The sequence below is a fragment of the Maylandia zebra genome, linkage group LG9, assembly GCF_041146795.1.
Source record: "Maylandia zebra isolate NMK-2024a linkage group LG9, Mzebra_GT3a, whole genome shotgun sequence".
In the NCBI taxonomy this organism is placed as follows: Eukaryota; Metazoa; Chordata; class Actinopteri; order Cichliformes; family Cichlidae; genus Maylandia; species Maylandia zebra.
Genome location: NC_135175.1, coordinates 31,993,583 through 32,008,227, shown reverse-complemented (window position 1 = coordinate 32,008,227; position 14,645 = coordinate 31,993,583). Strand labels below are relative to the sequence as shown.

The following is a 14,645-nucleotide window of genomic DNA, read 5'->3' as shown; positions in this document are numbered from 1 at the left end:
GGGGGGTCTTCGTTTTGTCCTTTGATTCCAACATCAGCAGCATTTTGTCAACATGCTCTTCTATTAGGAGACTGTTACTCTTTCACTTTTTGCACTCATATCATCTTAAGTAACATCTAATCCTTTTGGCATATGTTAATATAAAGAAGTGCAATTTCATCAGTGTGTTTCACATTATAAAGAAATGATACTCTTCCCTAACCATCACTGGGTTATAATATGTAATTTTATGTATAACACTGAAAAGGGGTCTTTTCGGTTTCGTTTTATTATTTACTTTTGTGTATGACAAGCTACAACTTTTCTCTGTCAGTAGCAAGCTCCCCGGGCTTCATAAAGTTGAGGTAACTTAATTAGAAGAGTGGCTGGAGAGAAACACTTTCCTAAATGACCTCAGTGACTCCCTGGCCAGCTACTCTGGTTTGCACCACACCAAAGTAAAATCCCAGTGGTGCATGTTAAAATGAAAGAAAAGCAACTAACTTCCTGAAAAACAGTGTAGTCATGTATACTCTACACTGTAACATGTTAGTACTCGATTCTGATTACTATTACTAGGCAGTTTTCGTACCCGTGAAGCTAAGCTGGTGTACTGTATGTTATCAGTCTGTGTCTTAAAGTCAAATTCCCGACAGTTCCGGGGACTAAATTCTACTGAAGTGTGTCTGAGGAAGTGTGGCACGGTTCATCCTCTTTCCTGTCGAAAAAACTGTCGTATATAACTGTAGCTTTATTCGTTCACATACCAGACTATGAATATAGCCCCTGACACAGACTTTCAGCATGGCTTTTCCATTCTGCTCCCATTCGCAAACCTAACTTCAGGCTTATGTTCCAACTATCCTTTTCCCCAAGGAACTTGAACGCAACGCTACAACAGAAGGGCGAGCTGTGCGCATGCTCGCAGGTTTTACGTTATTAGAAGCCTATACAGAAGCGTGTACCTATTCGTTAATGGGGAGTCGTCATCTAGTTAGGTAGATATCGAAGTGGTTTTGTGGCACGTCTGTGTCCGCGTTTGCTGGATAAAGACCTGCGGCATTCATGTACTGACAGATATTTAAGTTACCGTAAAGCTGTTTGCGTGTCGCTGGAAGAAGGGACGATGTCGGCAAATAAAACAAAGAAGGTCAAAATGGCTACTAAATCTTGTCCTGAATGCGACCAACAGGTAAGAAAATACATCTTTAATTGTTAGGGCTGTGTTACTGATTGCGTTTCGTTTTATTGATACCAATCATGGCAGCCTACGGTAGTTTCCAGCTCTAGAGACGGAAACGGGGTTCAGTGCGAGCCCCGGTGATCACGATGTTTCTCAAACGGCTCAGCTGGTAGATGTTGATTTTCCGTTCGGCAGAGAGAGCATCGGCATCTATGTCCGTCTTCACGGTTGTGGCTTTGTGACTTTGTATGTATAAAACAGACGGACATATGATCACATATTTGCGTTAGTAATGTAAGGGACTGGTTCAAAAGTTCAGTAAATGAGTTGGGCTATAGTAGCGCATTTTCATTACCGTACCTCAGTTACTTGTGATCTTCACTGAGCATTTCGATTGGTTAAAGATAAAAATAAAAAAAAATCAGCCCTTTGGCTTTGTGAGCATCTCTTCCTGGAACTACGGTAATGGTGCTGGATCACAATGGACTCTTCAAATTAAAGCCAACAGTGGGTAGACTGCAACAAGTCTACATCAGTAATGCGCATGGTTAGTTACACAGTTCGACCCTGTCCTCACACTACCACCACACACAAGCATGTGTTACTGCTAGTGATGTGCGATACCACTGATTTCCTTTCCGATCCGATACCAAGTAAAATTCAGGGTGGTATCGGTGATACTGATCCGATACCGATACTCTGTACAAAAACGTAATGTTTCATTGCATTTCATAATACAATATACAATTGTATTATGTAATTGTAATAATAACATAACCATATTGCTTCATAATGATTAGAGGACATCAGACAACTTGTTTTTATTGCTTAATAATGCAGAATAATCATATAGAAATAAAAAAAAAAACTGACTGACTGGCTGTTTGTGGAGGTAAAACGTGTCCACACATGACTCTGTTTGCGCTCAGCCATTGTTGTGAGTGTGCACGCCAGAGGCTGCCACACATTTATACAGCCGTATTCCGCACATGACTATGAAAAGCGTAAGAGGAAGTACTTCCTTCCAAATTAGACGATCCGAATGATATAGTTTTTTTTCCACTGCGTTCATTTTAATGGAAAAACTACAAATTTACCCCAGAGTACTAAAATATATATATTATAATATGAGAATTGATTCTAGAACATAAATTGCTGGTATCGGAAGAATCGATATTTCGGTATCGATTCGCACACCACTAGTTACCGCGTTTCTTTCTTTTCATTAGCTGCGTCTGGCTTACTCTTCTGACCCTGTGAATAAATCCGTTGAAAATAGTTCTGCTCAGCAGTAAAACGGCTGCTGGTAAGATGTAGATGTTACACTTAGGCTATAAAAATATGAAATGGGTGCAGTACAAATGCCAGCATTTTATCACTGTTTAATTAAATATTCCTAAAAGCAGTTGTAAACAACATGTGCATGGTTTTGCAAAATTTTAACTTTATACCAAATGCTGTTGCTATTTGTAGTTTGAAAAACTGTAGATGAGTCATTAGTTTTTCTTTCTTGTTCACTGAAAGAAATCTGTCTGTTTTGTGCTGGAAAAAGTGCATTATAGTCAGCTTCAGTGTCTGAAGCTCCTCCTCAATGGTTCATAGAAACCATACCTGTAGATACCATCCATTCACCTTTTCTGCTTCCCACAAAGACATGGCGAGTGGAATCAAAGATCTCAAATTTGGACTCATCAGACCAAAGCACAGATTTCCACTGGTCTAATGTTTATTGGCTAAAACAAATCTATTTTGCTTGTTGCTTTTCCTTGGTAGTGGTTTCTTAGCAGCTATTTGACCACAAAGGCCTGATTTGCACAGCCTCTGCTGAACAGTTTATATAGAGATGTGTCTGCTACTGGAATTATGTGTAGCATTTATCTGGGCTCTAATCTGAGGTGCTGTTAACTTGTGATTTCTGATACTGGTGACTCGGATGAATTTATCCTCAGCAGTAAGGCTGCCACAAACGATTATTTTGATAGTCGACTAGTCACCGATTATTTCTGCGATTAGTCGACTAATCAGATCATCATCCATTGGATGTAAAACTACAGCTTATTGCACCAGCAGCATCTGCTCTTATATAACTATCATTAGCTTACAGCTTTAGGTGTGTAAGGTCTGTGCTAACTAACAATAAAGACAAGATGGTAGTTTATTAAATTTTAATGAAGTTTGCAGATTGTTTCGGTGAAGATTAATAAACTCCTTGCTATCTAAAATATAACAGGACACCGGAGTAAATTCTCGAGCATCTCACACTTCTGATAATCAGCTGTCTGCTTGACGTTTATTCAGCTGTGTAAAAACTATAACTTTAATCTCAGCCAAACCGATTTACTCAGGAACAAATAAAATACTGAAAAAAGCCAAACAATAACATGTTTAAGTTATCTAAGTGACTCATATATCATGTTTAACCTGAGCAGCGAAAGACGGAGGTGGGTTTGAAAACGATTTGCCGGGAGTCCGGTGTTCTCACGGCTCTAGTGAGCCTAGCCCCTATGGCGTGATTTTTGTGCCACTATTCTGAGCGCACGTAAAAAAAAATGCTAGATGGTGGGTAACAGGCATCTCCAAAAACGTTAGAGCACTTATGCAAATATTTGATGTCTTGATAAATCGAGCAGGTATTTGAAGTTTACACAGCACCATTCTCGCATGAAAATATCTTAAAAGTTTATTTTGTGTCCCAGAAAGAGTAATATTTCAAACTCCGCCACTCTGTGTTCCTCCGCCACTGCCTCGTTTGAGTTTTGGACGAAATGGATTCTGGGATATTGCATTTCGTCATTTCGAGCTGATTGGAGACCAAAACAGCCAACAGATTTTTTTTTGCATCCAAGTCTGTGATTGGCTGGTTTTGTTGAGCGCGCACGGACAGAAATGTTGAGAGCGCGAGCAACACGTTGCGAGCGAGTGCAAGTGCAAAAACTGAGCGACAGGGGCTGCTATTGTGTGCGTGTGTATGGATAATAGCAAACACTGAAATACATTTTTTGCACGCAGCAATGAATTTTGTTCACTCAAATTTAGCTTTTCTTTGCTCAAAAATAAATTTCTCCTCAAAATACAACACTTGCACCTGGAATTTATTTTTACGTGCGCTCAGAATAGTGGCACAAAAATAACGCCATAAGCCCCCGGCTAGCTATCGAGCTAGTGGGTAACAGACGTCTCCGAAAACGTCGGAGCGCTTTTGAAACTAGAAAGTGCATTTTCTGAAGAAACTGCAGTGTGAATGCTTGAATCTGAATGTATGCACTGAAATGAATTAATTACTGAATTTAAGTTAAAAATCTTGAATGAGATTAAAAAAAAAACCCGAATTTAACCTGAAAACAAAAGTGCTGAACTGCTAAAAGCTGAAGGTTACACAGAAGAAGAAGTTGGAAAAAAGCTGAAAATGTTTTAATTTTAAATTAGAAAAACCTAAGAAATGAGAAAAGAACATTTAGAGTCAGAAAACATGTGAAAGAATATTAAAAGGTCATATTCTTTGAATCACTGAATGACTAAAATGTGATCCCTCCACTTGGACCCACACAGTTTAAAAAGTTTACATCTCTGAGCTTTGAAAGACAAGATGTTGGAAAAAGAACAACGATGGCGACGTTTTGAGGGTAAAATGATGGCTGTGACACTGTGGACACAGCAGCAGTTGAAAGAGAAGTGTTTAATATGAATCTTGGCACAGTGGCAGGCAGAGCTCGTTAAGCAGGCAGGTGTGAGCCTGGTTGCTATAGTGACTGCACCCAATGGCTCCATACACACGACACAGACATGCACCTCACTTTTGCTGCTTAAAATGAACAGAAAAGTCAGGCCGAAACAAATCGTTCCCAAATTAAAAGTACAAGTCGTATTGACAAAATTCTTTCACCGTGAGCGACAGCAGCTTCTAGTCTACCGAATTCTCAGTTTTCATGCCTGTGGAGTTTATTATATGGACGTGGTGACAGTGGAAAGACACCATGCTCTTCTGATTTTCAAACGAACCTTCTGAGCCATTTTAACATTAGAGTCTATGGAAGAGTTGGAAGGAGGAGGCTGTGCATTGGTGACATTTATGAAAGAACCGTAACACCTAGTACAATAGTAAACACATTGGATGAAAGAGGACAGCCATGGCTACGTTTTGAGGGTAAAATCATACCTGTAGAGCAAACGCTGTGGACACAGCAGCAGTTTTAAAAAAGATTTTAAGATTAATTTTTTTGCTCCTCTCACTCTAGCAGTTGAGCTGCCTCACTCTAGCCCCAACATTCCGTCCCATACACACCCATTATAAACTCTGAAACGGGTGAAAAAACATCATGAAACTTAAACTGGAACTGAAGAAAAAGTATAATAGATATTGAAAAGATAAATACAAGTTGAATAGTTGAATGTCTTGTCTTCGTTTTAAAGTTTGAATGGTGGCTCTATGTCAATGTATGTGGAAGTAGTAAGAGTTTAAAAATGAGTAAGTTGAATGAGAATTTGAAGGGTCTCCCCATTGAAATACATGGGAAATTTTTGTTGAATAAAGTTGAATAAAATTAAAAATATAAATGTTAAAAATGAGAAAATTAGAAGCAGTCATGTCCAAAATAATAGGAATCTAACGATGTTTGAATGGTTTTTCTAAGTTGAACGGTTTTGAAGGAGTAGGCTTTGAAAAAACGTACGGAAAAATAAAATATAACTAGAAAGTGCATTTTCTGAAGAAACTGCAGTGTGAATGCTTGAATCTGAATGTATGCACTGAAATGAATTAATTGCTGAATTTTGAGTTAAAAATATTGAATGAGATTAAAAAAAAACAAAAAAAAAAAACGAATTTAACCTGAAAACAAAGGTGCTGAACTGCTAAAAGCTGAAGGTTACACAGAAGAAGGAGTTGGAAAAAAACTGAAAATGTTTTAAATGTAAATTAGAAAACCCTAAGAAATGAGAAAAGAACATTTAGAGTCAGAAAACATCTGAATGAATATTAAAAGGTCATATTCTTTGAATCACTGAATGACTCAAATGTGATCCCTCCACTTTGATCCACACAGTTTAAAAAGTTTAAATGCCTGAGCTTTGAAAGATACGGTGTTGGAAAGAGAACAATAATGGCGACAATTTGAGGGTAAAATGATGGCTGTAACACTGTGGACACAGCAGCAGTTGAAAGAGAAGTGTTTAAGATGAATCTTGGTACAGTGGCAGGCAGAGCTCGTTAAGCAGGCAGGTGTGAGCCTGGTTGCTATAGTGACCGCACCCAATGGCTCCATACACACGTACACAGACATGCGCCTCACTTTTGCTGCTTAAAATGAACAGAAAAGTCAGGCCGAAACAAATCGTTCCCAAATGAAAAGTAAAAGTCGTATTGACAAAATTCTTTCACCGTGAGCGACAGCAGCTTCTAGTCTACTGAATTCTCAGTTTTCATGCCTGTGGAGTTTATTATATGGACGTGGTGACAGTGGAAAGACACCATGCTCTTCTGATTTTCAAACGAACCTTCTGAGCCATTTTAACATTAGAGTCTATGGAAGAGTTGGAGGGAGGAGGCTGTGCATTGGTGACATTTATGAAAGAACCATAACACCTAGTACAATAGTAAACACATTGGATGAAAGAGGACAGCCATGGCTACGTTTTGAGGGTAAAATCATACCTGTAGAGCAAACGCTGCGGACACAGCAGCAGTTTTAAAAAAGATTTTAAGATTAATTTTTTTGCTCCTCTCACTCTAGCAGTTGAGCTGCCTCACTCTAGCCCCAACATTCCGTCCCATACACACCCATTATAAACTCTGAAACGGGTGAAAAAACATCATGAAACTTAAACTGGAACTGAAGAAAAAGTATAATAGATATTGAAAAGATAAATACAAGTTGAATAGTTGAATGTCTTGTCTTCGTTTTAAAGTTTGAATGGTGGCTCTATGTGAACGTATGTTGAAGTAGTAAGAGTTTAAAAATGAGTAAGTTGAATGAGAATTTGAAGGGTCTCCCCATTGAAATACATGGGAAATTTTTGTTGAATAAAGTTGAATAAAATTAAAAATATAAATGTTAAAAATGAGAAAAATAGAAGCAATGTTGTCCAAAATAATAGGAATCTAACGATGTTTGAATGGTTTTTCTAAGTTGAACGGTTTTGAAGGAGTAGGCTTTCAAAAAACGTACGGAATAGATAATAATAAAATAGAATAATAATAAAGATTCGAATAACAATACTGTGAATGCTTTTCAAGCATTCACACTAACTAGAAAGTGCATTTTCTGAAGAAACTGCAGTGTGAATGCTTGAATCTGAATGTATGCACTGAAATGAATTAATTGCTGAATTTTGAGTTAAAAATATTGAATGAGATTAAAAAAAACAAAAAAACAAACGAATTTAACCTGAAAACAAAGGTGCTGAACTGCTAAAAGCTGAAGGTTACACAGAAGAAGGAGTTGGAAAAAAACTGAAAATGTTTTAAATGTAAATTAGAAAACCCTAAGAAATGAGAAAAGAACATTTAGAGTCAGAAAACATCTGAATTAATATTAAAAGGTCATATTCTTTGAATCACTGAATGACTCAAATGTGATCCCTCCACTTTGATCCACACAGTTTAAAAAGTTTAAATGCCTGAGCTTTGAAAGATACGGTGTTGGAAAGAGAACAATAATGGCGACAATTTGAGGGTAAAATGATGGCTGTAACACTGTGGACACAGCAGCAGTTGAAAGAGAAGTGCTTAAGATGAATCTTGGTACAGTGGCAGGCAGAGCTCGTTAACCAGGCAGGTGTGAGCCTGGTTGCTATAGTGACCGCACCCAATGGCTCCATACACACGCACACAGACATACACCTCACTTTTGCTGCTTAAAATGAACAGAAAAGTCAGGCCGAAACAAATCGTTCCCAAATGAAAAGTAAAAGTCGTATTGACAAAATTCTTTCACCGTGAGTGACAGCAATGTCTAGTCTACTGAATTCTCAGTTTTCATGCCTGTGGAGTTTATTATATGGACGTGGTGACAGTGGAAAGACACCATGCTCTTCTGATTTTCAAACGAACCTTCTGAGCCATTTTAACATTAGAGTCTATGGAAGAGTTGGAGGGAGGAGGCTGTGCATTGGTGACATTTACGAAAGAACCATAACACCTAGGACAATAGTAAACACATTGGATGAAAGAGGACAGCGATGGCTACGTTTTGAGGGTAAAATCATACCTGTAGAGCAAACGCTGTGGACACAGCAGCAGTTTTAAAAAAGATTTTAAGATTAATTTTTTTGCTCCTCTCACTCTAGCAGTTGAGCTGTCTCACTCTAGCCCCAACATTCCGTCCCATACACACCCATTATAAATTTTGAAACGGGTGAAAAAACATCATGAAACTTAAACTGGAACTGAAGAAAAAGTATAATAGATATTGAAAAGATAAATACAAGTTGAATAGTTGAATGTCTTGTCTTCGTTTTAAAGTTTGAATGGTGGCTCTATGTCAATGTATGTTGAAGTAGTAAGAGTTTAAAAATGAGTAAGTTGAATGAGAATTTGAAGGGTCTCCCCATTGAAATACATGGGAAATTTTTGTTGAATAAAGTTGAATAAAATTAAAAATATAAATGTTAAAAATGAGAAAAATACAAGCAACCATGTCCAAAATAATAGGAATCTAATGGTGTTTGAATGGTTTTTCTAAGTTGAACGGTTTTGAAGGAGTAGGCTTTCAAAAAACGTACGGAATAGATAATAAAATATAAGAATAAAGATTAGAAGAACAATACTGTGAATGCTTTTCAAGCATTCACACTAATAAAGATTCGAATAACAATACTGTGAATGCTTTTCAAGCATTCACACTAATAATAATAAAGATTAGAAGAACAATACTGTGAATGCTTTTCAAGCATTCACACTAATAATAATAATAACTAGAAAGTGCATTTTCTGAAGAAACTGCAGTGTGAATGCTTGAATCTGAATGTATGGACTGAAATGAATTAATTGCTGAATTTTGAGTTAAAAATATTGAATGAGATAAAAAAAAAAAAAACGAATTTAACCTGAAAACAAAGGTGCTGAACTGCTAAAAGCTGAACGTTACACAGAAGAAGAAGTTGGAAAAAAACTGAAAATGTTTTAATTGTAAATTAGAAAACCCTAAGAAATGAGAAAAGAACATTTAGAGTCAGAAAACATCTGAATGAATATTAAAAGGTCATATTCTTTGAATCACTGAATGACTCAAATGTGATCCCTCCACTTTGATCCACACAGTTTAAAAAGTTTAAATGCCTGAGCTTTGAAAGACACGGTGTTGGAAAGAGAACAATAATGGCGACAATTTGAGGGTAAAATGATGGCTGTAACACTGTGGACACAGCAGCAGTTGAAAGAGAAGTGCTTAAGATGAATCTTGGTACAGTGGCAGGCAGAGCTCGTTAAGCAGGCAGGTGTGAGCCTGGTTGCTATAGTGACTGCACCCAATGGCTCCATACACACGTACACAGACATGCACCTCACTTTTGCTGCTTAAAATGAACAGAAAAGTCAGGCCCAAACAAATTCTTCCCAAATGAAAAGTAAAAGTCGTATTGACAAAATTCTTTCACCGTGAGCGACAGCCATGTCTAGTCTACCTAATTCTCAGTTTTCATGCCTGTGGAGTTTATTATATGGACGTGGTGACAGTGGAAAGACACCATGCTCTTCTGATTTTCAAACGAACCTTCTGAGCCATTTTAACATTAGAGTCTATGGAAGAGTTGGAGGGAGGAGGCTGTGCATTGGTGACATTTATGAAAGAACCATAACACCTACTACAATAGTAAACACATTGGATGAAAGAGGACAGCCATGGCTACGTTTTGAGGGTAAAATCATACCTGTAGAGCAAACGCTGCGGACACAGCAGCAGTTTTAAAAAAGATTTTAAGATTAATTTTTTTGCTCCTCTCACTCTAGCAGTTGAGCTGTCTCACTCTAGCCCCAACATTCCGTCCCATACACACCCATTATAAACTCTGAAACGGGTGAAAAAACATCATGAAACTTAAACTGGAACTGAAGAAAAAGTATAATAGATATTGAAAAGATAAATACAAGTTGAATAGTTGAATGTCTTGTCTTCGTTTTAAAGTTTGAATGGTGGCTCTATGTCAATGTATGTGGAAGTAGTAAGAGTTTAAAAATGAGTAAGTTGAATGAGGATTTGAAGGGTCTCCCCATTGAAATACATTATAAATTTTTGTTGAATAAAGTTGAATAAAATTAAAAATATAAATGTTAAAAATATGAAAAATAGAAGCAGTGTTGTCCAAAAGAATAGGAATCTAACGGTGTTTGAATGGTTTTTCTAAGTTGAACGGTTTTGAAGGAGTAGGATTACAAAAAACGTACGGAATAGATAAAATATAATAATAATAACTAGAAAGTGCATTTTCTGAAGAAACTGCAGTGTGAATGCTTGAATCTGAATGTATGCATTGAAATGAAATAATTACTGAATTTAAGTTAAAAATTTTGAATGAGATAAAAAAAAAACCCGAATTTAACCTGAAAACAAAAGTGCTGAACTGCTAAAAGCTGAAGGTTACACAGAAGAAGAAGTTGGAAAAAAGCTGAAAATGTTTTAATTGTAAATTAGAAAAACCTAAGAAATGAGAAAAGAACATTTAGAGTCAGAAAACATCTGAAAGAATATTAAAAGGTCATATTCTTTGAATCACTGAATGACTAAAATGTGATCCCTCCACTTGGACCCACACAGTTTAAAAAGTTTACATCTCTGAGCTTTGAAAGACAAGATGTTGGAAAGAGAACAACGATGGCGACGTTTTGAGGGTAAAATGATGGCTGTAACACTGTGGAGACAGCAGCAGTTGAAAGAGAAGTGTTTAAGTTGAATCTTGGCAGAGTGAGAGAGAGAGCTCGTTAAGCAGGCAGGTGTGAGCCTGGTTGCTATAGTGACTGCACCCAAGGGCTCCATACACACGTACACAGACATGCGCCTCACTTTTGCTGCTTAAAATGAACAGAAAAGTCAGGCCGAAACAAATCGTTCCCAAATGAAAAGTAAAAGTCGTATTGACAAAATTCTTTCACCGTGAGCGACAGCAATGTCTAGTCTACCTAATTCTCAGTTTTCATGCCTGTGGAGCTTATTATATGGACGTGGTGACAGTGGAAAGACACCATGCTCTTCTGATTTTCAAACGAACCTTCTGAGCCATTTTAACATTAGAGTCTATGGAAGAGTTGGAGGGAGGAGGCTGTGCATTGGTGACATTTATGAAAGAACCATAACACCTAGGACAATAGTAAACACATTGGATGAAAGAGGACAGCCATGGCTACGTTTTGAGGGTAAAATCATACCTGTAGAGCAAACGCTGCGGACACAGCAGCAGTTTTAAAAAAGATTTTAAGATTAATTTTTTTGCTCCTCTCACTCTAGCAGTTGAGCTGTCTCACTCTAGCCCCAACATTCCGTCCCATACACACCCATTATAAACTCTGAAACGGGTGAAAAAACATCATGAAACTTAAACTGGAACTGAAGAAAAAGTATAATAGATATTGAAAAGATAAATACAAGTTGAATAGTTGAATGTCTTGTCTTCGTTTTAAAGTTTGAATGGTGGCTCTATGTCAATGTATGTGGAAGTAGTAAGAGTTTAAAAATGAGTAAGTTGAATGAGGATTTGAAGGGTCTCCCCATTGAAATACATTATAAATTTTTGTTGAATAAAGTTGAATAAAATTAAAAATATAAATGTTAAAAATGAGAAAAATAGAAGCAGTGTTGTCCAAAAGAATAGGAATCTAACGGTGTTTGAATGGTTTTTCTTTTTTTTTTTTTTTTTTTTTTTTTTTTTTTTTTTTTTAAAAATGACATCAGAAACAGCAGTATGCGACATTACGTGATGGCAGAGCTTCAGTTCATCCTTTGTCATTTTTTTTTTTTTTTTTTTTTTTTTTTTTTTTTTTTTTTTAATAAATAGGACAGGGGGAATGAATGAGAGAGAGAGAGGGGGAGAGAAAGAAAGAAAACCCAAGGGGAGAAGAGACGGTGAGAAGGGGGGGGAAGAGAGACAAAAAAAAAAAAAAAACTCCTGGGTCACCTGTATGGAGAAAAAACAAACAAACAAACAAACAAACAAACAGAGGAGACAGCAAACAACAAAGAGCAACATAATAATAGAGAAAACAAAGCACCATCACAATAAACTAGCTAGTCATAGATATCAGTATTTACTAAGTAATAAACGATATTGTGCAGCACGCAAGATAGACAGCGCACAGTGTGCTTTGAGGCAGCAGCCAAGAAAGCTTTAGTCCGCGTCTGTGAATACCCATGTGTGCATACCTGTGTGGATCAGCATGCTTGCATTCCAAAGGTTTCTCCATGTAATGATCTGCTAGGGAGTGTGGGGGGGCCACAGCCCCATCCTCCAGGGTGTGAAGCGGGTATGGAGGAGATCAAAACTCCAGACATCCAGAGGCCCCCAGAACACAAGAGACCATGGAAGACCAACAGAGGGGCAGCCGCGCCACTGTTCCAGTAAGAGCTGAGGAGAGTCCCAGATGAGGGCTCACTCAGCAGCCGCGGAGCAGAAGCCAGGGGGGGTTGCAGTGACGCGCCCGTGAGCTCCGCCGGCCCCCAGCTGCGCCTGAGTGACCGAGCCCTAGGCCGAGAGGCCGGGGGCACCCCACCTCCAAAGGGGCCCGAGCGAGCCCCAGGCCCCAGGCCCCGACAAGCGGCTGCCAAGGAGTGAGCCGGTGTGTACCCGGACGCCCACCCCCAGACACAAAGAACCACCAACACACCGACACCTGAGGGAGTCCGCCACCGGCAGGGGAAGTGGTGGTGGGTGGAGATAGGCCTCCAAACCTTGGAGGGCCTGAGGTGTCCCCAGAGAGGTGGCGTCTGATACCCAACCTGACATATAGACACAGACATACAGGCACACACAGACACAAACATCCATTCCCACCCTCATGCTCTCATATGCACTCACTCCACACTCAACCAACGTGGAGACAGACATAAAGAGACGCTGTACACACAATCACACTCCCCAAGCGTACTCTACAAACCGGGTCTAGGTACCCTTGCCCCTGGAGGGGGGAATTGCACCCAGACCCAGGTGGTGTTACCCTTTTCCCTGCGGTGGGGAGAGGCAGACCACCCCGACTCCGCAGCAGCAGGGAGGCCCCACACCCCAGACCGCAGTCGGACGGCCAACTCCTCCTACTAGCCCCCCCGCTCCAGCAGGCCGCAGAGAATGGGGGTGGGAGAAGACTCCAAACCTCCCTCCACCCGCTCATTGTAGTGTTGATGCATATGTGTTCTAAGGTGCAATTAAAACCCAGGAGGGCATGGAGCTACCTGCCAAGGAGCAGCAGGTAAGCGCATGGTCCCTCCTGCTAGCCCTCAATGACTAAGTGTATTTAAAATTGAGAGGTGGGCAACGACGTCAGGGGTGAGGTATACACCCTGATGGTGATTTGGACTCCGTGATGAATGAATGGTTTTTCTAAGTTGAACGGTTTTGAAGGAGTAGGATTACAAAAAACGTACGGAATAGATAAAATATAATAATAATAATAAAGATTAGAAGAACAATACTGTGAATGCTTTTCAAGCATTCACACTAATAAAGATTAGAAGAACAATACTGTGAATGCTTTTCAAGCATTCACACTAACTAGAAAGTGCATTTTCTGAAGAAACTGCAGTGTGAATGCTTGAATCTGAATGTATGGACTGAAATGAATTAATTGCTGAATTTTGAGTTAAAAATTTTGAATGAGATACAAAAAAACAACTGAATTTAACCTGAAAACAACAGTGCTGAACTGCTAAAAGCTGACGTTTAACATAGAAGAAGAAGTTGGAAAATAGCTGAAAATGTTTTAAATGTAAATTAGAAAAACCTAAGAAATGAGAAAAGAAAATTTAGAGTCAGAAAACATCTGAATTAATATTAAAAGCTCATATTCTTTGAATCACTGAATGACTCAAATGTGATCCCTCCACTTTGATCCACACCGTTTAAAAAGTTGACATTTCTGAGCTTTGAAAGACACTGTGTTGGAAAGAGAACAACGATGGCGACGTTTTGAGGGTAAAATGATGGCTTTAACACTGTGGACACAGCAGCAGTTGAAAGAGAAGTGCTTAAGATGAATCTTGGTACAGTGGCAGGCAGAGCTCGTTAAGCAGGCAGGTGTGAGCCTGGTTGCTATAGTGACTGCACCCAATGGCTCCATACACACGTACACAGACATGCGCCTCACTTTTGCTCCTTAAAATGAACAGAAAAGTCAGGGCGAAACAAATCGTTCCCAAATGAAAAGTATAGGTTGTATTGACGAAATTCTTTCACCGTGAGCGACAGCAGCTTCTAGTCTACTGAATTCTCAGTTTTCATGCCTGTGGAGTTTATTATATGGACGTGGTGACAGTGGAAAGACACCATGCTCTTCTGATTTTCAAAC

At 38.8% G+C, this 14,645-nt stretch overlaps 1 protein-coding gene across 1 annotated transcript in view; it reads left to right on the top strand.

Moving 5' to 3' along the window:
• The first annotated feature begins 870 nt into the window (after positions 1-870).
• Positions 871-14,645, top strand: part of lg9h16orf87 (linkage group 9 C16orf87 homolog) — a 44,027-nt gene continuing 30,252 nt past the window's right edge. Inside the window, exon 1 of the mRNA XM_004574078.5 lies at positions 871-1,171. Within this exon, the coding sequence (XP_004574135.1) occupies positions 1,106-1,171 (66 nt within the window). The 5' untranslated portion in view covers positions 871-1,105. The remainder of the gene's footprint in view (positions 1,172-14,645) is intronic.